We start from the raw sequence: 26,264 nt of genomic DNA on the forward strand, positions 1-26,264 counted from the left end.
GAATAGACAGAGAGAAAGGCTTCCGCTGACAGCCTCTGATTGTTCAATTGAGACGAGGCTGTTAATCGATATCTGAACACACACAGCATGTTTCCCACAGCCTGTCCTTCACCCGGACACTTTATAAAGGTCATAATAGTACTGACAGTGTTGTTATCATCGCTGGTTGTGACGGAGGCGGGTTTAGGATCGGGGCACGCGTTGATTGGACGTGACGCCCCAAGCCCCGCCCCCAACCGCGTCACGATGCTTCCGTTCTGTGCGTACGCGCAGGCGCAGCGACCCCTCTCTTCTGATATTTTATTTACTCCCGAAACCCAAGATGGCTCCGGTGAATGTCTCGTCCCCATAGCAAATTGAGGATGCAAGTAGCTGCCGTGAAAACAACTTTTCCCTGACCGTCACCACCCCTGGAGTTCGTGTCGCATGGTGCGGAGGAGGCCCGCACATCCGTCTAGGCAGCGAGCAGCCGTCGGAGCTTCGCGAAGCCCTCTTCAAGCCATCAATTTGGAGTAGTTTCGCGAAGTAGCTCTTCTCCTCGCTGTCGCCGTCTGTCCGGAGCGAGGTTCAGGCAGGCTGCTCATCCAAATGGCCGAACCGAGAAAAGTGCAGTTTGTCACCCTCTCGGCCTTCGCAGCTGGAGCAGCCGCGGAGTCGAGGAAACGCCGGCTGGAGGAGGAGGCCGACTTCAACTTCGGCGGAGCCGGGGAGGTCGAGGCAGCGACCGGGGCAGGGGGGGCTGCCAGCAACGGTCGGCTGCTCGGACAAACCGGCGACAGGGAGACGGCTGGAGGCGACAAGAGGGCGACGGTGCGGCTCAACCTGTCCCTGCCGGAGCCCGACGACCGCTCCTCCGCCGAGTTTAATTACGGGGAACTCATCCAAAACCTCCAGGTGAGACCTCCCTGCTCGACTACCGCCTCCAGGCCGGGCGACACCGGCGCTGGAGTTAATTTTATTTGCTTTGGCAAGTGTTTGCGTAGACTTGTCATTGCTAAGTGAGAGGGGGAAGTGCACCGTGTCCTTCCGCGGTTGAGACTGACCGCTCGTGCGACTATACACAAAAGACAGCAGCGGCTGTATTATTTTTGCCCACGCAGCCGGTCCACTGCGTGTCGAACCAACTTCTGCTGCGCTCCATCGGATCCCAGCTTTTTATCGAGGGACCTCCTCTTTTTCAACATGCAGAGATAGTGCTCATCTCGTGCTGCTACCTGTGTCCTGCTCACTCAGACTTGCCCAGCAACAGCCCCATGTCCTCAGCCATTACGGCACTTGGAAGGGCCACATGCAGTGTGGCCCTCTGGCTGCGGGTGATAGAGAGATGATAGAGCATTGCTGATGGAAGTACCAGGATGTAGCGAGCAGCGAGGCAAATGTCAGAGCTGAGGGATCAAAGAGAAGCTCGCCTGCTTTTGATCCTGTGCAGTTTGGGATAATCCAGTTTATCCTATTATTTACATGAGTGGCAACACCACATTATAATTCAGTGTCTATTATTTGAATCTTAAGGTGGCTATGGCACCATCATGTTTTTTTATTTATTTCATTAATACTTTGGTTTGTTGCTAATGTTATAATGTATGGATATTTTGCCATTTCTTTACTTTGAGGTTTAGTCATTGGTGTCTTTATGTGAGGGGCACTTGAACCATAGCGCTGACTATTCCTGTTCATTATATTAAATATAATTATTTTCGTTTGTTCCAGGTCAAGAATATTCCTACAAATCTGAGTCCAGCTCACAATCCCAACAACCCCTTTAACGATGATGAGGGAGAGCGGCTCCAGATGGAGGCCCTGGCAAAAAAGTTTGAAAATAAATATGTGAGTTATACATTTGTATTTCTGTTCTGAGGTGTTTCTAATTTGATCGTTTTAGGATTATACCCTGTTGATGAACATAAACGGATACAAGCCTTGATATGTGGAAAAATCTGAAATTCAAAGTTCAAATGTCATAGTGATACAGTTTCTGAATGACCTCATATATACAGTATCTTTGATACTTCTGGACCATGTATATATATATATATATATATATATATATATATATATATATATATATATATATATATATATATATATATATATATATATATATATAATATTGGCTTCTAGATTAAATTACTGTTTGTTTATTTAGTTACTTATAGTCAAGTACATTTTATTTAAATAGAAAGAAAAAGGCACAAATCTCAGGAGTAACAGAGACAGATTTATTTATTCTCTCTCTCTCTAGTATATATATATATATATATATATATATATATATATATATATATATATATATATATATATATATATATATATATATATATATATATATAGTGATATTTTCAGTCATGTATTGATTGTTGAAATTTTTTACATTAATGCAACCTATACACTTTTTTTAATAGAAATTCCTTTTTTGTTTATTTTATTTTTGCAGCATTCTGACCTAGATACGTAATTAGTGGAAAATTTTACATTTGAAAAATTAACTAGTCAGAGCTCTGTGGTGGTACAATTATGTAATAGAGAAAATGTTTATGAATGAGCTCAAACATGTTTAACATTTCTGTTGTGCAACTTCTTGACTGTTATCGGCTAATGAGCATATCTGGAAGATGCCTGCATCGACATGGTGGAGTTATCCGTCATGTGTGTCTTTAAGAGGACCAAATACCCATAAACCACACTGAGAAAGTCAGGACGTTTAGTAAATACTCACCCTGAAAAGGGGCCATTTTAAGAGTAAGACTAGAATAAATGTGGGGAATTTTCCAGGGAATCAAAATCCAAACTTAATATTATATCATATTTTTAAATTATTTTTCAGGCTAACACAGAGGAGAAGAAGAAGAAGACGGACAGAATGCAAGATTTGATTGATATAGGCTTTGGCTACGACGACACAGACCCCTTTATCGACAACACAGAAGCTGTGAGTGCCCCTCACTTTATTAATAATGAGGTGATGGTTCACCTATGGTTTAGTTTTTTTCTTCTTTTTTTTAAGGATGTCACTTTTATTTAGTCAGATGTCTCCTCTCAGTCTTAATAATAATAATAATAATAATAGTAATAATAATAATACGTTATCTTTTCTCCCGTATTATCTGCTGATTCAATTGGTCGTCCTCGTCACATTTCTGAAATGCTGTTCCCGTTTCTTGTTGAGGTAGAAATTATTTTTCGGCTGTTAAATATTCATTTCCTGGCTTGATTTATATACAGTGCATTCAGTTGCTCTTCTAAAGATAGACTCTTGTCCCTTCTTATAACCAACCTGAGACTATGGTCTGTAATCATCCTCATGACGTCTGTGCTGCTGGTGTCCTCGCAGGGATATGTCATTGTTTTTCTTTGACAGTGTTAGTTGCTCAGTATTCAGAGGATATCACTGTCTGACTGTCACTACAATGCTGTTTGTATGGAATCTCTGCCATCATATGATATTATTGTTGTTGTTTTGATGGCTGTCTTTTTTGCGCTCACAAGTTGACGGCGCCTGTTTGACCCTTTTTTATCATTTTGTTGTGATACGCTCAGTCATGGAAAAGTGTTTCATCTGGGTCCTGGAGAGACGGTGAAATTTGATTTATTTTGGACCACAACAAGTCATCCATTTTCTCTGACCAACATAAGAACACAGGCTTATTCCTAAAATGAACAAGAAACATCACAGGATCTGCTTTTGTTGTGTAAGAGGATTTACTGTTTTCAAGATTCCTGTGATGTTATATAACAAACTGTCTTCGTTGTTGTTTTTCCTCAGTATGACGAGCTGGTTCCGGCCTCTTTGACCACAAAGCTGGGGGGATTTTACATCAACACGGGCACGCTGCAGTTCAGGGCGGCCTCCGACTCGGAGCCAGAGGAGGACAAGGTGAGACTACTTTATCAGAAGGAAATTGTTATTCAAGTGTTTCAAAATTACTTTCAGGCCAGAAAGTATTTATTTTTCTGGATTTAATTCACTTTGTGAAAGAGTTATGAGAATCATATGTATTTCTCGCACGCCTCTACAGTGAAATGAATAATAATAATAAAAAAACATAGTAAAGTCTTGATGACTTAAAGTAAATGAGGCTATCATAACATCTGTTTCCAAACACTCATACAACTCTGGTAGTATAATTCAAGTCTCATTTATCCAGTCTCATGCAAAGTACTTCTCAAACATGAAGCTTGACTAAAAGCTTCCCATTTAAAACACTTTAGTGTGAGACGGTTGATGTAGAATTGTTTTAAGTAGTTAAGATTTTAGAGAAGATGCATGTGTTTGGGAAGTAGTGAGCATACGAATGGGTAAATGAGACTTGGATGATTATGCACAAGATGTGTGAGAGTTTATGAGCAGATTATATCAATGATATGGTTTTATCTGGCTTTAAGAGGGGTGAGCTTTAATCCCAAATCCTGCTTTATTCCCAAGCAAATAAAGCGAATAAAAGTAAATAAAGCTCAAGAAGAGGTCTTTGGCCTTGATTCTTTTTGATGATAATATTACTAAAATGTTCCTTCCCATTGTTTTTGAAACGTATGACACTGCAGGATCTGAACAGGCACATCAATATCCTCCCAACAGGAGCTTGATTTTCATAGGGTTTAGTGAAACGTGTTGTAGATGTTATCCGTCACCACATCAAGAGAGATCTCTGAAGGACAAACTGGTGCAGACACACGCACACGGCACAGCGTGCGTTCCTCAGACAGAATTGATTGATTTTCACTGTGCACTGTCGTCTTCTGCATCTTTGACTTAAGGAGTGTGTGCTTTAGTTTCAGAAGCCCAATGACGACAAGGACCAGGTAATTAAGAAGAGGAAAAAGAAGGAAGTTAATATTCTGGAAGAGAAGAACCCGAAGAAGAACAGAGTACCTAAACAAGGGTGAGAATCATTGCAATAAATTATTATTGTCTTTCTTTTAGGGCTGGGCACGATAACGCGTTGACGTGAGATTAATCTGGCAATCCTTTAACGGCGTTAACTATTTGATCATGTGTTAACTGCATGTTTTTTTTTCTTTTTGCATTGGGAGGGGCTTATCGCTTTCAATCCCTCCAGACGTAATTCAGACCTGCCGTCTCACGGCTCTCTCAGTCCGGCCCGCGTGAGGTCAATCAAACATGAATAAATAAGATAAACGCCAAGAACGCATTACAGCGGCACTGCTTTCACTTTGAAGACGCGCACGCTTCTGTAGCCTCACCGACAGGCAGTGACGAAGTGAGTTGGACGTGAACCACGTATTGTTCTGTAGCTTCTCAACGAGCAGCGGTGCTGCTGCGAGCCGCTTTAAACGCGCTCACAGGCGGGCAAATATACTACATGTATATGTACCGGCAGATTCTGCGTCCAGATTGAAAGTTAATCGCGCATGCGCAAAGCTCCTGACCCCGCGGTCTGATCCATGCAGAGCACTTTAAAGCAGCATCACTTCTGGATCTTTACTCTTCTCTCAAAGAGGAGAACTTTCCTCACATCACAAGATGTTCAGTGCACACAGACTGGACTTTTCTCACTGAGGAAGAAAAACTGAGCTGAAAAATATGAAAAGCACTTATTGCTTTTGTAAAAAGTGAATCAGTGGCTGGTCTTTAACATCTTTTAAGGTAAGCAACAGATAAAAGAAGGAGTGGTTTGTCCCTCACAGGGACCCTTACAGTACCTGTTCAAAAAAAAAGTGTGTGTGTGTGTGTGTGTGTGTTAACTTGCTGTTGCTCCACAGTGCTGTTATATTGTTCTGATTACGTTACTTTAAAATAAAAGCTGCAACACACTAGTTTTTACTTCATTATGGAATTTGGCGCATAATGCGATTAATCGCAGAAAAATCCTGCGCTTAATCAATTAATTCATTTTTTTCAACTTTGCCCAGCCCTACTTTCTTTATATATGCGGTTTGGCTCGTGTCAGTTGATACTTTTATACCTTTTCATGGAGGGTTTTTTAGGATTATGTTTATTGAAATGACTCGTGAGAAGCTGAGAAAGCGGCCCTGTGTCTCGTCGCTTTCCACGCATCTGTGAAAAAACCTTTCTAAGAAAGTCCACCACCTAGTTGAATAAGTCCTGACCATTAAGCCAAGCTATTTTTATAGAAAATGTCACTTAGACACAGTTATTTAAATGGAAAAGTTCCTCTCTATGCTTGAAAAGGTGACCTTTTGGACACCCATACATTTGTGCTCCCTTGTGAATATGTGATGATGCATTTGTCCGCTCTTTACTGAGCTAATAATCTATCTCCCGGTGTGACATTATACTTGTGTGCTTTTGTGCGGATTCTCTCATACATCTATCATGAGGCAGTAATGCTGACTGTGACTTGCTCTTAGTGACTGTGACAAGCCATCCCCCAGAAAACACTCCCGTGATCCACACTCTAATGGGCCAAATACGCCAACATGCCACCTCTCTGAAAGTAACCTCCAAAAATAGTATCAGCTATTTCTATTGTGCATCATGAAACTGATGTTTTTCATGTAAATATTTTTATTTATTTATTAGATCTTTCAGAGCAGACTGCAGGTTGATCTCGCAGAACCCCAGAGTACCTCTTCCCATATTCAAGTATATTATGATACATTTTTGGAGTATTCATCAGAACTCTAGAAACTGTGGCATGTCAACACTCATCCACAACTTTAATCATTCTCTGTTGGTACAGAACATAGTGACAAATTAAGACACCGCTGCACACAAATTATCAGAAAACGGAATACTGTTTGAATCGTGTAATCAGGCAGATTGCTTCATACGTTTAGGATTCATATCCTGAATAAAATAAAACCCTGGTATGCATGTGCATGTAAGCGTACTCTGTGTCGGGCCGAATGAATGAAGTGAAACAAAATCCAGATGCAGTTTGAGAACTTGTATCGCCATTCACTTAAAATGAGTATCAAGCATTTTGTTGACAAGGCACTGCTTTGCTCTCCTCCAACAGAGTTACAGGCCTAACCCTCCACCGGCCGGAGAAGAAGAAGAGGAAGAAACTGATGAAGGACTCTCTGTACCTGGCAGCCATGCTTCGCCGGTTCACCCGGGAGAAGGAGGAGATGAGGAAAAGAAACACGAACGTGGCTCAACCCGGTGTGACAGGAGTCGTGGCCAATAAGCTACAATCCACCAACTCAACAAACCACCTGTTGGCCTCTAACTCCACCAATCCACAGGGCAACGCTGCCAGCAGCGACTTGTCACTAGCTGACCTCACCTCAGACCCCGCTGTGATGTCCCTGCTCGGCTCGGCCAACGAGAAGGAGCTGCAGGATCTCCTCGGAGACCTAGACTTTAGCTTGTTGGACACTGATCAGCAGCATGCCATGGCGGCGGCCAGGGAAAACGGCATTCTGGGAGTCGGTGTTCCGGGACTTAAAGGAGCAGCAGCAGCAGCAGCAGGAGGAAGTGGCCAAGGGCGAGGCATGGGGTCTTCTAGCGGACTGTTTCCTCCGCCTCCACTGCCTGATGGACTGCCCGCTCCGCTTATTAAACGCATCGAGGACCTGCGGGCGGTGAGTCATCGGTAGCCTGTCTGGGGACGGCTGAAATGCAAATGCCCATGAGCTCAGGAAGTGGCACATCATTATTGATTAGTCCAATGAGAATAGGCTCTTCCAAAGCCTTGGGGAAAGATGGCTCAAAGCTGATCCCTAAATGTTTTGTATTGTACTAAAACAGCAGGTTTGGCATCACTGCCACAGAGTCCATTTGTAGCTGAGAATTGTTTTTTCTAGATGTTGCAGAGAGAGGCGATTGAAAAGGATGATTCAAGTGAACTATACAGAGGTGAGGAGGAGGGAGGCAGAGAAATAAATAAAGCTATTGATTTTGTGTTGCTTCTAAAGATATGGGGAAAGCTTGGGAGATTCAAACTAGCCAAGGAGCTTTTTTTTTTTTAAATTAATCAAAGGAAGCGTCACTTAGGTTTACGACAGGTCACGTGACCTGCTAACCTTCCGTTCACTCAAGTAAAAAACTGTTCATTGTGGCCTTAAAGTTTTTGTCTGTTTTGCTTTCGGGTTGATTTTTTTTACAAACAAATCAAGAGCTGTGAGTTATTCAGAGCAACAGGACAGTTCTGGTGACTGCTGTGGTACATTATCAGCTCTGTGGGGAGACGCCACATTCCAGTGACAGGCAGCAGATCATGCAGCACTTTTGTACGTTGTTTGTGTATTTTCTTTAGCCGGGTGTCACAAATTTGCAAAGAAATGGTTGATTATGCCTGTCAAGACTGCAACTGCACCGTATGAGTCGTCATAAATGGACAGGTAGAAAGTCACAGAAAAAGAGGTTCTACCTGAATATCAGAGGAGGATAGTTACTGTGTGGTTGCTCTGTTTCTCTTTTTTTATTCAGGCACTAAACCCAATATGGAGCAGGACTAAAGCACAACACATGCCGTTGTCATTAATTTACACTTTCTGATTGATCAGGGAGAGTTTGGGCACTCAGCTGCTGATGGTGCTATGCTTAATACATGCCGTCTAGCTTCCACAGACCAGGAGATCCTCGGCGGTTCCTGTGGTCAACAGGTGGATTTCACATTAGTCTGTTTAATTCATGCTAAAATTGCTGCACGGAAGACTTGATTGCTGTAATTTGAGTTTGAGTGATAGCTTTCAAACCAGCCAAAATGAACAGGCAAACCAGCCAAACCTATGAGTTGTTTCTGTCAGCACAAAGCCCCAAAAGGCCCAGCATCACATACACATGTATATGTATTTGTACTCCTATGGACCAGTGGAATGCTGACTCAACTTTTTCTCTCACAGGCCTCGCGGCAGTTTGATCAAGAGGGCAGGAAGAAATTTTTCACCTTGGACATGAATAACATTCTCCTGGAGTGAGTAGGACAGCTTTTAAATCATCGTCAGCCAAATCCCAGTACAGTCCTACTCCCTTTCTGTGTTTCTCTCATTTTCTGCAGATTTCCCTCACCACCTCTCCTGCTGTCTTTAAGTGTTTTGTTTTCGCTCAGTCTCTCATTGTCTGTGTTAATGACATGCTTCTCATTTCCATTCCTCGCTCCTGTTTTTTCAACTTTATGTTTACCCTCCCCTCATTTAGCACAACTACGCTTTATTCTTCTCTCTCCCATCTCTCTTTTAGTCTGTCACTCTGTATCCCCCCCTTTTCAACCTCTTTTAACTGTCCATTTTCTTGATTTTTGAACCTCAAAGTTATGTCTTTCCCTCTGCCTTCTTTCTCCTCTCAGCATTGAGTTGCAGGTCCAAGAGCAACCTCCTGATGTGCGCTTAAGCATTTACTCGCACATGGAAGCGTTTGTGCCGTGTAATAAAGAAGCCCTCCTCAAACGCCTGAAGAAGCTCAGTCTTAACATCCAGGTGAGTGAGGCGTCTCTCTGGAGTAAGCAGGTGTCTTTTCTAGACTGCTTTGAATGGTGGGACAGTAAGAGATGCTGGTTGGTCACCAATGACTCGTTTTAATAGGAGTGTTCATTAAGACTGTAAGCAATAACGTGCACGTGTTTTAGTTTTTTTTTTTTTTTACCAACGAGTACAAGTAGGCTATGTATTGTAATCGGTCCCTCCCACAAGATATGAAGTAGCCAGTCATTGGGGGGAAAAAACTGTCCGTAAAAGTCATCATTCTATCCTATACACTGATTTAAGCGATTGCATATTTTAATGTTTGCCTGCCCAATGGTAAACATGTAATAAATTGTTATTGTGAAGTAGGCTTCTTGTGCGTTTCTGCCCACGCAGTCTGCAAGTAGCAATTAATCAAGTTGTTTGGCGTCTTACCTCTCCCTTCTCTTCTCTATTGATATACTCCACAACAACATACGTTCCTTCAGTCCCATCACTGGTGTCGTAGCGCTAAAACTGCAGTTAAACGTGGTAACGGCCGCTCGGCGAGGAAAGCTTTCCCTCGAGGCTTCAGAGCGTCACAAAGTGAACATTCATCACCATAAATTTGCACACAAAGACATATGGACTGTAATTTACAGTTAGGTAGTTACCGATCGGGATAAAATACAGACATTGATTTTGTGAAATCATTTAAATGATTGGTCACTATTTTAGCAATAATTCTAATATCACCTCGTACGTGTCACATCGTTTGGTTACACAACAGCCTTTGCAATGCAATGTGTGTCTTGGCTCAACTGTAGAACTTTGAATGCTTCAAGGAGGAAGTTAGTGATAAGTGTTGACCGACCTCTGCTGAAGTCAACTGCTGCCATGACAGTGGCGATACGTGATAATTGTGCCTTTCATAAGATGAAGGGCACAATTAATATAATTATTAATAACATTATAATATCAGGGCATTGTACATCAACATTGACAGATTGTTGTGTGAAGAATGAATGAGGATGAGAGAGAAGATCAGATCTTTCATACTTCAAAATGTTGACAGCAACTTCTACCAATAACAAAGCAGAGTTTGCCTGTTAAAAGTTTAGACTATAATCTTGCAAATGATACATGTCTGAACTCTGTTCAACACATAAAAGGGTGCCGCTAGCATTTTTGAAAGTTTAATAAAGAAAATCTTGTATCAAATTTTAGAAAAGAATTGTCATTGCTTGAGATGAAATGAATGGGGAAATAAGCCATCATAAGGGCCGTTTACAAATAATTTGTATATGATACATAGATGCAAGTCAAAAACAGCAAAGGGTGTCTCTCACAGTCCTCTTTACATTTTTGCAGCTAACTTTGAAATTGTACGATCGTATTGTATGTTTTTCTTCTCATCCAACTGTGATTTCTTATAGTCCCTTGTGACGCACACTAACGCCCTCCAGTTAGACAACATTTTGTTTTCCATGACAAACAATCAACATATTCCAAGTGTTTCCTACCAACCATCTGTTTTCCGAGTTGCAGCAATATTTCTGAGTATTTGAGCCGCTTCAATCAGGCTCCTTTTGTAAATAACTGACCCTCCAGTTTCTCCACATTATTTGTGCCTTTTCATGCAGCTTTTAATCCTCAGACATCTGCTCTGTCGATGTCAATTTAGGCTGACTAGTGCGATGAAGACTGCCACTGAAAACTGGCTTTTAAATTTCTTTTGTCATGGACCATTAAATAGCGGTGTTGACTAATTACATCAAAATACTCCCCCACGCTCTCAATCTTTGACTCGATTTTCACCACTCCTTCGCTCTCTTTCTCTCAGGATGATCGTCTCCGGACACCGCTGTTGAAGCTGAAGCTGGCTGTGTGTAGTGTGATGCCAGAGCAAATAGCCAGATACAACATGGACTGTATGGCCAGAGTGGCAAAGTAAGTACATCTTTATTTCTTGTTTCATGTAGTAAATTAAATGTGAACGCTAAACTAAAACCCTTTGTCCTAATTTTCCATGTCTTCTGCCTCTGCTGGTCATCGGGCCTGACTTTTATGGCTGTTCACCATTTTTACCAACGGAAACAAAACAGACATGTCTATTTTTAATTCTTTTTATATGGATGTTTAGTTTTTGTTGACAAAATGGCTTCTACATAAGCCTTTACTGTAACTGGACACTCAGACCATAAAACTATATGATAACGTTTATTCAAACCATTTGTATGTGTGCCTGTACGTTTACGTGTTACTGACTGTGTGTGTGTGTGTGTGTGTGTGTGTGTGTGTGTGTGTGTGTGTGTGTGTGTGTGTGTGTGTGTGTGTGTTCCCTGCAGGCAGCAGTCAGAAGAGGTCGATAAAAATGGCTCAGAGGAGGAAGATGAGGAAAAGCCTGGGAAGAGGGTGATGGGCCCGCGGAAGAAGTTTGCCTGGGATGACAAGCTCAGGTGATGACCCGGGACTGTGCTGCTGGATGTGTGTTGCGTGTGTTTGTTATGCTCCAGGTTTCACTTTGTATCCTCAGTACCTTCAAGTTTACTGTTGTTCTCCCCTGTACTTGTCTAATACAGTCAACAGAACTGACACAGGCCTTACAGATTGACAAATAAGACATTTGGGTTTTGTAAACTAATGAGGCGGGTCCTTTCTTTTTTTAAAGGGTCCTCCACAGATTTAATATTGCACTCACAACAGTTTGGAAAAAAAACAACCCAAATTGATGCAACGAAACCAGAGATATTATGTTATTTATCTACTTATTCTTCCTCCTCGTCAAAACACGGGGCCTACATTACCCACAATTCAAATCAAGCACCGATAGTTCACTCCGAGACTTTGTTGTGTTATTCTAGTAACTTCTAACGTAACGCCAAACGAAGCTGAGGAGCAGCTGCAGAGGTCTGGTGATCCGATGTCTCTATAACTCCACAGCCCCAGATTTGGTGACATCACTCTTATTACAGGATTCTCCAAAGACCTGCAAACTCACTTTGATGTATACAAATGGTGAACCTCCCCTTTCAAGTTTCTTAGGGAAGCTTTGAATGTTATTCCGGCATAAATGTGGAAACCCTGAGTAGTACTGTCCTGATGTAATTACAAAACCCTCGAGACCGACTCTCTGCTCAGCTGCTTTTCAATCATTCTTCATTTTCATAACGTCCTCGACATTTTCAGGAATGGTTTTTTGATTACCTTCGACTCCCCGAAGAATAACAGTCTCCTTTTGTCATTATGTGCTCAACACCTGCAGCCTAATTTAGATTTTAATAGTTACGGATTTCCGTTGAATTGAACATTTGTGTTTGTGCAGGAACCTGCTGTGCAGCTTGGTGCGAGTGAAGCTGAGCTGCTACGAGATGGAGAGCCAGTGCTCTCTGTCTGTGGAGGACTACCTCAAGGCCTTCTTAGAGAATGAGGCCAAACCACTATGGCCCAAAGGCTGGATGCAGGCCAGGTCTGTGTGTGTGTGTGTGTGTGTGTGTGTGTGTGTCTTTGTTTTCCTGTGTGTGTTGGGCTTAAAAAGCCATTATATAAAACCGCTGGTGAACAAATTCCTTCATGGTGATAAGGCAATTACTGAAAATTCTCCAGGGGGAGAACAGTGGAGTTGACCTTTTTAAACTAGAATGATGTTATGTTCTGCCTTTTTTTCTTTTCAGAGGAGCATGAGTTTAGTGGTAAATGGATGCACATTTCCCATCAAACAAAGTTTGTTGTAAATAGCAGCCAAATATTTATTTTCCCGGGATTGTTCATTTCTTTTATTTGTAACGGTGCACATTAATCAACATTTCTGTCAATGTGCCAATGTTAGCCAGCTTGCTACTTTTCAACCGCAAGGTATTCTAAAACTAATGAAAATACAGATGCAAGACATTAAGGCAACAAAATCAGCATACACACGACAAATCCTGCAAAACATCAATGCAACGGTACAATGATCATACTTCACTACATGCAGCCATGCAAACCGGTACAGAGCCACAACTCTGAGTGACTAAGACTGTTTAGAACATTAGTCATGCTGAGCAATAAGAATAAAGTAGGATGTTAACAAGCCGATAGTAATGGTTGAGCTGTCAATAGAAATAGCTTAACGGTCTGCAAAATGCAGCAGAAGTCACAATGTCGAAGCCTTATTTGCTGAAACATGATGGTTTTCCAGTTAATCTTCACACTCCTGATGTTTCTGTTGGCTGGAGGCCGAACAGCTGGTTGTCATTGTGTGTGGTGGCAATTTATATTTCTGAACAAAAGTCGCCGGTAGCTTTTAAAACCCACTCTGTCATGACAAAATGGACATAGTTGCTCCCGTGGCAACATTACGCAAATATTACTTTGACAATATTTAAAACACTTCCAACTTCAATTTCCATACCATATTCTTTTGTGTGGGCCGACTACAGTGCAATCTCTCTCTCATTCGTCTTGATAGCACAGATTAGTAATCATACATTAGTTGTAATTGTATTCTTCATGACAGTGATGTTCTTTTTACTCTGGTAACGAACTCTTTTTCTTATGAAAACATTAACATAAAGAGCGTTTCTTGTCCTCTGGCAATGAACGCTGTGTTTTCTCTGCTCAGGATTCTGCTCAAGGAAAGCCTCGCTGTTCACAGTCACCTCACTGGAAACCTGTAAGTATAAACATACCTATTTATCTCACTTGTGTCCTCAAAGAAAACAGGGGTTTCTCAGAGACTGAGCTTACATGCAAAATTGTGATTCAAAGTGTGATATATTTGCCTGTATTTTTCCATACAGAGTCAAGAGGAGAATGGTGCCTGGGCCCAAGGCCAAAGCCAAGGTGAGTGACCGCTCAGATCATTCACTGTATAATGTCTCAAAATATTAACTTGGAAAATTCAGCATAATATATCATTGTCTGTTTAAAAGTACAAACTGTACTAAAAATACAAATTCAAACGTTTTTTTTTTTTAATCACAAAGCAACACTACGATACTGTACTCAGTGCCTCATAATGTGTCTTGGCTGCTCTTATCATATTGTCTCAGTTCTGGAGACATAATTGCTATTCAGTAATTATATTTTATATAACTGAAATATAGTTACTATGTCCATCCTGCAGGGTTTTTATTCTCTGTAACTATTGTATAAAAGCTGGTTTCAAACAGTAGCCGGGGGCGTTGCCAACATTAACAAATAAAAGGCCCGGGAAAGAAAAAAGAAAAAAAACAGCCGACTTGCTAAATTTAGTATTATTTGTATTCCCACAGTCCTGTTTCACTCACCACTCTGCAACTCAGAGCTTTGCTAAAAAGGATGTTTCTTTTCCGTTCTCCTGGTACTGCGATGTTAAGATGCCTCCTGAAGCTGTTGCACATTAAAGCTACCGATCATAGGGAAGCTAATGGTAAAACTATTGTGACATTGAACCATGACCGTAGTAAAAAACAATCCTGTTCATAGATTCCTTTGCTGCTCCGCTCCGTTGGCGCCATTTTGCGTCTTGTAGAATATCTGTTTTGAGTTTCCATGAACTGTAAAACTAGAATATAAGCCATGGTTATTTCTGCCCCTGAGGCACTGACACTAATCACATGTCTTCTGCTCTTTAGGAGGGTCTTTGGATCCACAAACCACCTCTCGTGATGACCTCCACCTCCGTATCCGCTCTGACCTCCACCCGCCAGCCCCTCTCCTCCTCCTCGCCTCCGGAGCCCATCTGTCTGTCGGACTCGCTGGATGAGGATCTGACCGCTCCCTCTCTGGACTCCATCTCCCACGCGCTGGCCCTCCTCAGCAATGCGTCGAAGGGCCTGGGCTTCTCAGACAGTCCTTTGTCGCCCCCGCCCCTGCAAATGCCCACCTCCTCTCCTCCGCCTGTCACCCCTCATTACCCCTCAGCCTCTCAGCTCTCTGCCTCCATTGCATCCACAACGCAGCAGCACTGCCTCTCGAAGGCGGAGCCCGCTCCGCTGACATCTGCTGGGAACTTGCCAGCAACAACGCTACCGACCTCCTCTTCTACCTCCTCTTCCTCGTCTCCCGCTGCGTCCTCCTTGGCTCGCGTGCAGGCAGCGGGTCTGTCGCTGGCCTCCAGGACTGCAGTTGGTCCTTACGGCCTAATTAAAGCATCTGGCACCATGGGCCAAACCCAGACTCAGAGACTAGTTACCATGGCGTCATCACAGGCCAATCACAGGCCGAGCTTGGTGATGGGCGTGAGTGGCAAGCTGCATCCACACCCGGCCCCGTCGCCCCCGAAGCAGCGGCCTCCTCCTACCGCCTCACCGCTGCTGCCCCCCCATCAGAAGGGCTTTGTTAGCCCGGCGGGGATGCTGGGAGCCATGGGAGCTATGGGAGCCCCTCAAGGACTGGCCAAGAGCAGCGCTAAAGCCAGCGGCATCAGCAGCAACGGCAGCGTGAGCGTCAGCAGCATCACGCCTTCTTCCTCCCCCTCCTCTCTGTCCCGCTCTAACTCTAGCACCTACCCTGGCTTGTCCTTCTGCCCTCCCTCCCCGGTGGCCTCCTCGTCGTCCCCCACCTCCCACACCTCCCACACCTCACACACCTCTCAAGGTAAATCCCACACACATTATCACCACCACCAGGCCAACTTCATCACACCCATGCAGGCCACCCTCACCAAGTCCTCCCACAGCAGCAACTCCTCTCCCATCATCAAGCTCACGCCTCGGCCTCCTGCACCCACCCCGCCTCCCTCCTCCTCGCCCTCCCCGTCATCTTCGCCCTCCCACCTGCTCTCACATCAAATGATCCCCAGCCAACAGCAACAACTCTACTCCCCCAAAACTCCCAAAACGTTTCGCCCCGCCTTCAGTGTATCGGGCGGCGGGCAGGTAAAGCAGACGCAGGCCAGCTTCAGTTTGGCTGGAGGCCAGAGAGCTCAGTCCACGACGAGCACCAGTAGCATCAACAGCAGCTCCATCATCAACAAGGGAGTTATATCGACTGTGTGCAGTCGGCCAGACAAAACTCTGCTCTCTTCTGCACCTTCAGTCTCGGCCAATCACGGGCAGAGGCAGAGGGTGGTGGGTGGCGCTAACCAGAGTTTAAAGGCAGGAAACGGTTGGGCTGCTTCAGGAACTTTGGCCACGTCCTCTACAACGTCACACCTCTCACAGGTTTGTTTCTTTTGGGTGCAAGATCGGACAGAAGCAGCTTTCATATTTGGTGTTACTCTTAATTGGACAATAGAGTTGCATGTTTGAATAAATGGATAAACAAACGATGTTTGCATCTGGTCTCTGCAGGTTTCTACAGCAGGCACTTCCCTCCTGGGCAGCCCCTCCGCTCTGCCGCTGGGCTTCGGGATGTTGGGAGGCCTGGTGCCGGTCTCGTTGCCCTTCCAGTTCCCCTCGTTGCTCAATTTCAACCCTCCAGGAGTCCCAGGGGTTGCTGGCATGAGCTCCGCCCCCAGCTCCAACTCAGGATACACCCTAGCACAGAGCGACCTAATGGGTGAGTGGACACACAACTTATGAGCGCGGGATTTGTTGCTTCAAATTTATAAGGAGAAAGAAATGGAGCAACATTTGGGATTTTAACCCAAAGACCAAATGTGTGTGGACAAGCGAGTGTTGAGAGCAGCAGGACGGTGTGTGTTCCTCTTAATGATGGAACATGTTACTCATTGATGTACTTTTAATAGTTTGGGACAGCAATGGAGCTCTGTGGAGAAAATAACAAATGTTAGATACACCAGCAATGAATTGATCCAACAAGTATTGTTGTTTGTATAAATATTAGGGGCAGTAAAAAAAACTAGTGTAAGGATAAATACTGGTGTGTGTTTACATTGTCAACGAATCCCATGAAAATACCAGAAATACACTTGTTGGGCTCGAGCCGAGCAACTGATGGGAAATTGAGGTCACATGGACTGTGATGTCTGTGAAGACAACTGCAGCCTGCAAATGTAATCAGCTGTGGCTAATTTGGAAAAATAATTAACTCATTAACAACAAGCAATTGACCACTGTATAATTTTCTTCTTATTTTTATAGAGAAATAATTTTGACTGTTTACAAACTTGCTTTGTTTAATACCATAACAGTGCTGTGACACATTTAATTTTAAATCACAACAGCAACATTGGTCAGAAAAATAGAAGTTTTCCTCGAACCATTTACTTCCAGAAGCAGAACAACTACAAAAAGCAGGCTGGATGTAACAAATAAGGAGCGAATAGATGGACTTAAGTGAGAAAGGGGAACAGTTTTACTTATTCGTGGTGTTTTCATCCTATTTCCAGCCTTGTATAAGTTGAAGTGTGTAACGTCTTCCTGAGGTGCACCAGCACTCCACTGGGCTCCTCATCTCTCGCCCCCTCGCTCCATTTTGTTTTATACACCACTTTCTCCCTCTTTTGTTCTCCACATCTTTTGTGTCTCTTTCATCTCAACCTTTTGTAACCCGCTGCGACCCGACTTTGATCCTCTCCTCTCTTTTGTTGCTGGCCTCTCATTTAAAATGCTCCTCATCCTGTGCGTCATCTTCCCATGTCCCCTCTCACTGTTGTTGTTGCTTTCTCCCCTCTCATCTTCCCTCCATCTCTCCTCAGATCTGTATAAGAGTCTCCAGTCAGGGTCGCAGGCTGCCCTACCTCCTCACTTGCAGCTTGCTTTCTCAGGTAATCTACATTCCTCCTCCTCCTCCTCCTCTTCGTCCTCCATCTGTCTGTGTCAAATCGAGCTGTCGTGCTCGGCTGCTGCGTGGTTTGCTTTGTAACTTTCTGCTTGGGTCAGTATCTTAGGTGTTCAGCATCCTCTGAAGGTATTCAGATATGACTTGTTGTTTCACTAGATTACAGGATACACAGTAAAGATTCAGGTGTTTATGTCGCCGTCAACGGCGACACCAAATTAATCAGATTACTGATTATTCCTGGCACTCGGACCAAAGAAACATCTGAACGTCTAGATCAGGAGACCCAAACTCAAAGCACAGATCATCCTGTTGCACTAGCTCACCACGTGATGAGCCTCAAAATACAAGACTCCAAGTTGAATTAGTTTAACCAGCTAAACCGAAGTCTTTGTTTAGGTACGACTCTGAGATTAAAGTTGTTAAAGATGTCAGTGATGTGGCGTCTGACGGAAAAAGGTTTTCCACGTAGGAACTAATAGAGTGCGTGTGCGTGTGCGTGTGTGTGTGTGCGTGTGTGTGTGTGTGTGTGTGCGTGTGGCATCATGAAGGAGTTCTGTACTTCACGTGGTCTGGTGTGAACGTTGAATAGTTAAACATCTCCATCCTCTCCACTCAGATGCGAACCAAAGCCAGGGCGGAGACATGAAGAGGAAAACCCACTGACCAATAGCAGCGCAGGAGGCCGACACCAGCGCGGTGACATCACAGCCTCTTGGACACATCCACCAATAGGAATCTTCTCTCTGATTGACTGACACGGTGACGTGGTATGAAGGGGCGGGGCTCCACTGCCTCTTTTAAAAATGGACCTAAAGGAGAATCGGTTCGCAATGATGACTTCATTTAACTGTATTTTCTAATGAGCCGGGTATGAGAACAAGACGGAGTGAATGACGAGAACACTTTTACTTTTGTTCCGCTTATTTTTATTTTTTGTCAACATGTTTACATATGACCGACCTTGATCACTGTGGAATGAGTGAGAGCGAGGTGGTGATACAGATGAGTAGTACGCTACGTAATATAAGTTGTATTTAAGCTTATGTGGAATAACAAGACTCTTGTTCTTGCAGTACAAAAAGAAAAAAAAAGAAAAGAAAGAAGATTTTTATTTTTTATTTTCTTGTCTTTTTGTCTCAGATGTGGGAATCGTTGTGTCCGTAGAAATGTTATCGTGGTCACCTCTGCTCCCACAAATGACTGTTAAGTAGTAGCTTAAATTAATATTGATAAATTATTTGTAATTTACACAGGGACAAAAATATGTTATGGTGCGTGTGTGTGTTAGAGAGAGTGTGTGTGTGAGGGAGAGAGATGGTGTGAGAGCGATGAAGTTTATTTGAATGTGTGTATGTACATAAAAAAACAAATATACTGTTAATCTCGTTCAGATGATTCTGTGTGGATGGGTAAAGCTGCGTGCCCCCTTTTCACAATAGTGAGCGAGTAAGTTTGATGCCCCTCTCTCGCTCAGTGTGTTTTTGGTGCTGTTTAATCACACTGGACCTTTTCTGGAAAAAAGACTTGAATTGAAAAAGTTTTGGGCTCCTGTTCTGAAGAGGAGCCGCCTGAGAGAGAGGGGAGAAACGTCAAGATTGTAGCCTACTTGAATTGTTTTAGTTTTTTTAATTATTTTTTTTTAGCTAAGCTTTTATTTACTTTCTCTGCTTATTAACTCGATCCAACTTAATATAACACAACGCCTTAGTTTGTATTGAAAACGTATGAAAAAGATCTATGCAGGACTGTAAAACGCTCAATGCAAAAGTACAAGTCGTCGCTTGGCTTTCAACCTCTTCTCAACTTGTCGGTGCATTTCTGGAGTTGTGTTAGTAGCTGTTGTGTCACTCGAGACTTCTGTTCTCTGGGGTGAGTTCAGACGGACTGCGAGGCAACATTTTAGAGCGACGGAAAGAAGCAACTTAGTGCAAAATGTTTTGACTTTGGTGGAAAAAGCTCACAACTGCTGGCATCAAAGTAAAATCCAATATTAACACTAAAACATGACTCGGTTCAGCTAATTGGATACAAACGGTGTAAAGCTCTGAAACCGAGTCACACAGTGATGAACTGCTGCAAATGCACAACACAACATGTCTGCCTGGTGCTGCTACAAGGTCAGCAGTGGGCTGAACCACTTTTGGAATAATGTGTAAACACTCCCAACCCGGAATAACGGATATGTTTGTTTGCTGACCAGCACCGAGTGAAACTACTTTTATAATCGTTATAAACGTGAGTTTTGGGAGCAGATAAAGTCCCAGTGTGTCCGTCACATTGAGACGAAGCCAAAATCGCAGTCGCCGTCCGTCTGAACAAACCTGTAGAGATTCCTTCCCTCTGCTGAATACCTCCGTTAACAAAACCGTTCTTCCTGAGTCTCTCCTCGTCCTCGCCCGACTAGTTCCTCCTCATGTGTGTCTGACTGACCAGCTGCACCGAGAATGGCGCCAAAGATTGTTCTGTAGCTCACTTAGATGGGGCGTTGCTGGTCACTGCGTGTGTGTGTGTGTCTGCGTGCGTGAGTGTTTGTGTGTGTGTGTGTGTGTGTGTTCGAGTGATTATTCTTGCATCCCCCCCCAAATTGTAAACCCATGAGCGTCGACGTGTGGTCCTTCAGGATGTCATTGTGAAGTCATGTGACTGGAGCAGTGGGTGACGTCTTATGAATTGTGCTTTCTTTGGGAGTCGGGGAGGATAAAAATAACATTTTGTTGTTAACTGGTTACTTAATTTGGTCTTTTGTAGATTATTTTTGTGTGTCAATTATCAAATTAAACAAAACAGATGGTTTTCATGACGATTCTTCTATACGTTTCTTTTTTTGCTACATGTTTGGGTGCTGAATATGATGCAAATGTATTATAATCACAAAAAGCATATTATTGAACAACCCCCATTATTTTTAAAACTATTTAATGAATTAAAAAAAATTTTGATAGCAAAAGATGTCATCTGGAGTCAGACTGACCCGTGGAAGTGCAGTCAGTGTGAGGTTGTCTGTAAAGGCGGCTCTTGACAAAGCTGCAACACTTCAGGCCGAACATTTAGACAGTTCTGAACCGTCGTGTTTTTAATTGGCTTTACAGAAGAAAAAACGGAAACTAAAAAAAGTCATAAATGTCAGAAACATTTCAGGGTAGCATGCCATGAAAAAGTTACAGTATCATAAAGTTCATAAAAAGCCAGAGTGTATGTCAAAGTCATGGTTCAGTGTCTTGAATAACAGGAGAAACTGAGACCAGTCTGAATAAAATGCAAATAGACTCGCTACAATGAAAATGCTTTATTTTCCTTACAAAAACCAACAAAACAAAAACATAATGTCTAGAAATACAGGAATACAAGAAATAATATGATGGGAGTATTTTCAGTTGAATGCCTGGTTGTCAACAGCCAGCTGGGTAATAATAATAATAATAAAATAAACATGGAGTTAACTACTTGTGGAGGTTAAAGCTCTCGACCAAATGGAATCCTGACCATCGTTTTCCAAAATGGCGTCAGTACTAAGTCTTGCTTCCACGGGAAAACCTTAGCACCAAACTCAGTTTGGGGAGCTCCACTTCTCGTTCTGATGCTGTAATACTGAATCTGACCAAACACTCAAAGCGAGGCGGTTATTATGAACATGGAGTTACGCAGCCGATATGATATGTAGCAGAAACAAATACTAAAGAAAGAGGCGTCTCTGCTCGGTGGACCGATTCCTCTCTTTCACACCTGGAGTGAAGCGTTTGCCCGCTCATGTTCTTATTTAGTGTCCAAGGCACTTTTAAAGAAACATACTGTTAACAATTTGGAGAAGGGCAAAGAAGTGCGCTGGAGACGACCGCCATTATCTGCAGATCCATGATGAAGGAGAGACTCGAGGAAGGGTTTTATATTCGGGCACCGTGTCATCGCTCTAGTGGTCAACCCGTTGAGGTGCCTGCTGTGTCTCAAGAGCATCGCTTCACTTTGTGAAAATTGTTATTAAAAAAGGAACCTGGGCTAAAATGCAAAGGTGTACTAACTGCTTCATCACTTCTGTTAATAGTCGGAAGAGTTGGGCTTCAAATCACAAAGTTAGCGTAACGTTTGAGTGACAGAGATGAGAAGTTCCTTCTGAAAAATGAATAAAGTGCTTTCAAAAAGGTTTAACACTATCGGTTTTGAAAAATACTGTTGCATCCCTTTATTGTCTTCTTTCTTTTTAATTATTAGCCAACGTGGATGAGAAGTAAACAAAACAAAAAAGATGCTGAATCTGTGTTTTGGTTTAACCAGTTTCTCAATTTCTTATCCAGGGAGCCAGAAATGAAGAAGTCTCCTCCTCAAGTGTGTTTTAGTTTTTTTATGAAATTCAACATGAATGTGAACAAATTAAAAAGAAAAAAGAAAATTAGGAAGTAATGTTGTAACTTGGGTAACGGGTCAGAAACCAGTTGCCATGGTATTGTAGCTGTAAAGTCTCATTGGTTGTGGAAAAAAAAAGTTTGAAATTAAAAAAATCTTGTTTTATTGCGCAGACGAAGAGCTTCTGAGGATTCTGAAAATGCCTTCAGACCAGCGGGACGAGGTTTAAAGGACCTCGTTTACAAAGGTCGGCAGGTAATCTTCAAGCTCTGTGACTTAAAAGTAGTGATCAAACAAACTGGGGCACAAACGCTGCCGTGCAGCAATAAGATGGCTGTTCATTCAACTTCATAACCATTTAGTGTCAAAATTGTGAAAATGTGGACCGAGTGAAAGTTTAGTGCTCCCAGTAAGAAGGAGCGTTTGGTTTCCAGTTACAAATGCAAACGTCTTCCTGTGCAGCTCAGGCCCAGACGAGAAGACACATTAGATTTCTAGTTCAAACCCAGCGAGACCTTAAATGTCATTAAATGTTGAGATGAAGCAACACGGAACATAAAATACATTTTTTTTTTTCGTCTTCACAGTAATACACTTCAAACCCAGAGTCTGTGTTCTTCATTTGCGGGTCCCGAGATGTTGGTCCTTCCTGACGTGGAGAAGCAAACAGTTCGTACTGACACGGATGCAACAAAAGCAGCGGGCGGTCCGAAGGCCACGGTGACCTTTACTGTTGTGGGAGGAGGGAGTGCGGCGCGTACGAGATGGCTTTTACACTTTAACTAGTGAGCAGAACACCAATAACAACACTAAAGTGTAACGCGGTGCCTTTCCTTGTTGACCTGCGATTCCAGTATGGGGTGTGTTCACATACGTTACTACTTGATGTGTGTGTACACTTCACAGCTTTCACCTACAGATTCATATGTATAAAAAAGACTTTGCACCTATGTATACGTTTCTCAATCAGCTGAGCAGATGACTCGATGCCGGGTGGGAGGGAGCGTATGACCTCATGGCGCTGAGACGACGCGGCGCCGAGAGGCGAGCCGGGACTAGCAGCTGGCCGGAGGAGAGCGGAGTAAGGCAGAATTGTCCGTTTGCCCCCCTGCGACTCCGGAGGGCCCGAGGCTGTACTTCAGGGGCGATGGAGTTTCCCTGAAGTGTAAACTGATACAAAAAGGGCTTCCAGGCACGCTCCGCCCAGCGGTACCAAGAAGCATCGCTCCAATCATCTGTCGAGTCAGTGGTTTGAAATGAATAAAGACGATGGCGACGCCGAGGACCTTTCCCTGGGGTGCGGTGGTGGGTGGGGTCTCGGGCGGGTGAGGCGAGGTGGGGTCGTGACGGGAGCGGGGAAAAGGCGGAGGACGAAAAGGGCCGCCGCGGTTACTCGGCGTTGGTGGTTTGCGTCTCGTTGAAGTCTCCGGCGCGGCTGTCGGCGTCATCGTCCGACATGTCGACGGAGGCGCCGTCCAGGTTGAGGTTGCGGCGGCCCGAGCGGCTGGAGGAGAAGCTGCTGACCGGCCCGCCGCGCCTGCTCCGAACAAACCGACAAAACAACGTCAACCTGCCGCTCGAAGGAGCCGCGCAACGCTTGATAAATTCACTACACTGCTTCTCATGGAGTTTGGGATGAGTAGATCAATGTGTGCGTGCGGCGAGGAGGAGATTAGATTTGGGGGGAAACAGCCGGCCTGACTGGAGGGAGACATGCTGGAACAATGTCTTTGTGTTCAGATTAAACAAAGTAATGAACTCGTGAATGGAATCAGTGAACAGAGGAGGGCCGTGAAATCCGTCTTCTTACACTGCGTGCACGGTACACGGTACAGTGCAGTAAAACGAGACCCGACAGGGTTTTATGTATAAATAAGGAAAATTGAATGAGTGGATTTGGATGAATTGACATCCCTACTAATTGGAGATGATGTGCACAGCATTCATATTCAACATATCCAGGCCAGCTGTTTCCAGTTTTCATTCTCAGATGAGCTCGGCTCCATCGCACCACATTCGGCAGACAAACTGCAGACAAACTTTATATTGCACTAATAAGTATTTCTGAATGATATTACTGGATACTGTGCCGGTAAAAGCTTGACACCTCATAGCAGATACACACTGTTGTGCGTTTGAGATCTATCTCTCTTGATATTGTGGAAGTGCTCGGGGCCTCTGAGGACATCTCTGACTCGGGGCCAGCGGAGTCCTCCTCGTACCTGAGGCGGTTCTTGAGCGTGTTGACCTCTCGGGTGAGCGCCTCGCTGGCCTCGGTGGCGTCGTCCAGCTCCCTCTGCAGCTTCCTGCGGGTGGCGTTGGCCCTGGTGGCCTCCTCCTCCGCCTCCTCCAGCTGACGCTTCAGCTGCTTCATACGAGAGTTGGCTTTCTCCATCTGACGGGACGGACGGACACAGCTGCTTGACCGGATAATCGGACACAAGTGAATCTCTTCACGTGCGACGGCTCGCGAGTCAATACCTGCTCCTTGTACTGGTCGGCATGGCGACGCTCATCATCCACCTGCATCATCACCTCCTTCAGCTTCTTCTCCGTACGACGGACGATCTTGTTGGCTGCCGCTCGTTCCCTACGAGTCAAAAAGGAAAAGAAACGTGTAAGACGAGCGCTCCGTGTCCACTAACGCTACTAGCACCATCTACCACCAGGAATGTCTTTAAAATCAATGTCTTGACGGTTTATCGGTGTTCAAATGAATCTTTTAACGTGTATCCAAATGAGCAGAACTTCTCTCCGCTGGTGTTTTATCAGTTGAGACTAAATGTCCTCTGACCAAACTCACCCGTTTCCTCAACTTACTTTGCTTCCTGCTCCAGCTGCTCCTCCACCTGCAGGATCTTGGCCTCCAGCGCAGTGATGGACGCCTTGAACTTTGACTTGACGGTCCCCTCCAGCTCTGCGAGCTTCGTTTTCAAATCCTGCGTTCAGAGCATGTGACATGTTAGATTCATGAGCAGTAAATATGACAAGATGCTCTTTTTATTTGTATGCGTGCATCTGGATTTCAACACTTTTCTCATCGTTGAGGTGTTTAGAATAGCTCACATTATTCGCTTATTCTGTTTTATCCATCCTCTGTATGCACATCAGGGTATTTATCATGTATGCAAATGTGTTTAATAAACTATTCTGGACCTTGTTCTGCCGCTCCATCTGTTGCCGAGCGTTCTCGCTCTTCTGTGCGGTGCTGCGTTCTCCGGCCAACTCGGTGGTCAGGGCGTCGACCTGAGGAAGATGGAAGCGATCTGTCATTTTGGAGCCAAGTTTCTGCCGTTCCTGCGTATAACCATCGCCTCAAGTGCAAAGTCTCGTTACCTGGATGTTTGTCTTTCTGAAACGGTCGTTGAGCAGCTCCATGTTGCCCTGCTCCTCCTCCAGCTCCTCCTCCAGCTGGGCGATGCGAGCTTCTAGCCTTCTCTTCTCTTCCAGCAGCGACGACCTGACACAGACACACACACACACACACACACACACACACACACACACACACACACACACACACACACACACACACACACACACACACACACACACACACACACACACACACACACACACACACACACACACACACACACACACACACACACAGACATTTTAATTCAGGGTATATGCAGGAATTCTAAAGTTAAATTCAACACCTTTTCAAGACTTTTTTTTTTTTACGTCACTTAAAATATCCAAATGAATAAGGCGACACTGACTTTCCAGAAGCACTGTTGGAGATCTCATCCGCCAGCTCATCCCTCTCCTGCTCGGCATGTCGACGGGCCCTGTCGGACGCTGCGTGGTCCTACTCGAGCCACACAGAAACACAGGAGGCCATCAAATACGGGAATAAAGTCTGACGACTAGTTGAAATTCATCCTTTCTCTATTTTGCTTTGCTTGTCATGAATAAAATACAAAGGAACAGTTCATATGAGACTAGTAGCGGATCGCTAG

At 44.0% G+C, this 26,264-nt stretch overlaps 2 protein-coding genes across 6 annotated transcripts in view; one reads left to right on the forward strand and one right to left on the reverse strand.

Annotated features, from left to right (window-relative positions):
- The first annotated feature begins 303 nt into the window (after positions 1-303).
- Positions 304-20,761, forward strand: ubn2a (ubinuclein 2a). Of its 2 annotated transcripts, XM_068592423.1 has the most exons (17): positions 304-894; positions 1,711-1,827; positions 2,825-2,929; positions 3,764-3,874; positions 4,771-4,880; positions 6,942-7,509; positions 8,773-8,843; positions 9,216-9,345; positions 11,153-11,259; positions 11,658-11,768; positions 12,635-12,778; positions 13,913-13,963; positions 14,091-14,133; positions 14,907-16,436; positions 16,566-16,773; positions 17,876-17,944; positions 18,578-20,761. In XM_068592423.1, exons 1-17 carry the CDS (start codon positions 589-591, stop codon positions 18,622-18,624), a joined length of 3,828 nt encoding a protein of 1,275 aa, XP_068448524.1. In that variant the 5' UTR covers positions 304-588; the 3' UTR covers positions 18,625-20,761. The 2 variants fall into 2 exon arrangements, with proteins under 2 accessions (XP_068448524.1, XP_068448525.1); XM_068592424.1 differs by lacking the exon at positions 17,876-17,944.
- A 471-nt stretch (positions 20,762-21,232) lies between these two features.
- The window catches only part of LOC137795095 (myosin-10-like), a 57,620-nt gene continuing 52,588 nt past the window's right edge, over positions 21,233-26,264 (reverse strand). For all 4 annotated transcript variants that reach the window (XM_068592372.1, XM_068592370.1, XM_068592371.1 and 1 more), the window contains 7 exons: positions 26,025-26,113; positions 25,636-25,759; positions 25,456-25,545; positions 25,120-25,238; positions 24,781-24,889; positions 24,522-24,694; positions 21,233-23,836 (listed from right to left, as the gene is read on the reverse strand). In XM_068592372.1, the coding sequence (XP_068448473.1) occupies positions 23,689-23,836; positions 24,522-24,694; positions 24,781-24,889; positions 25,120-25,238; positions 25,456-25,545; positions 25,636-25,759; positions 26,025-26,113 (852 nt within the window). In that variant the 3' untranslated portion in view covers positions 21,233-23,688. The remainder of the gene's footprint in view (positions 23,837-24,521; positions 24,695-24,780; positions 24,890-25,119; positions 25,239-25,455; positions 25,546-25,635; positions 25,760-26,024; positions 26,114-26,264) is intronic.

The sequence above is a fragment of the Clinocottus analis genome, unplaced genomic scaffold (genome assembly GCF_023055335.1).
Source record: "Clinocottus analis isolate CAN_PGR_092001 unplaced genomic scaffold, fCliAna1.0.p SCAF_27, whole genome shotgun sequence".
Lineage (NCBI taxonomy): Eukaryota > Metazoa > Chordata > Actinopteri > Perciformes > Cottidae > Clinocottus > Clinocottus analis.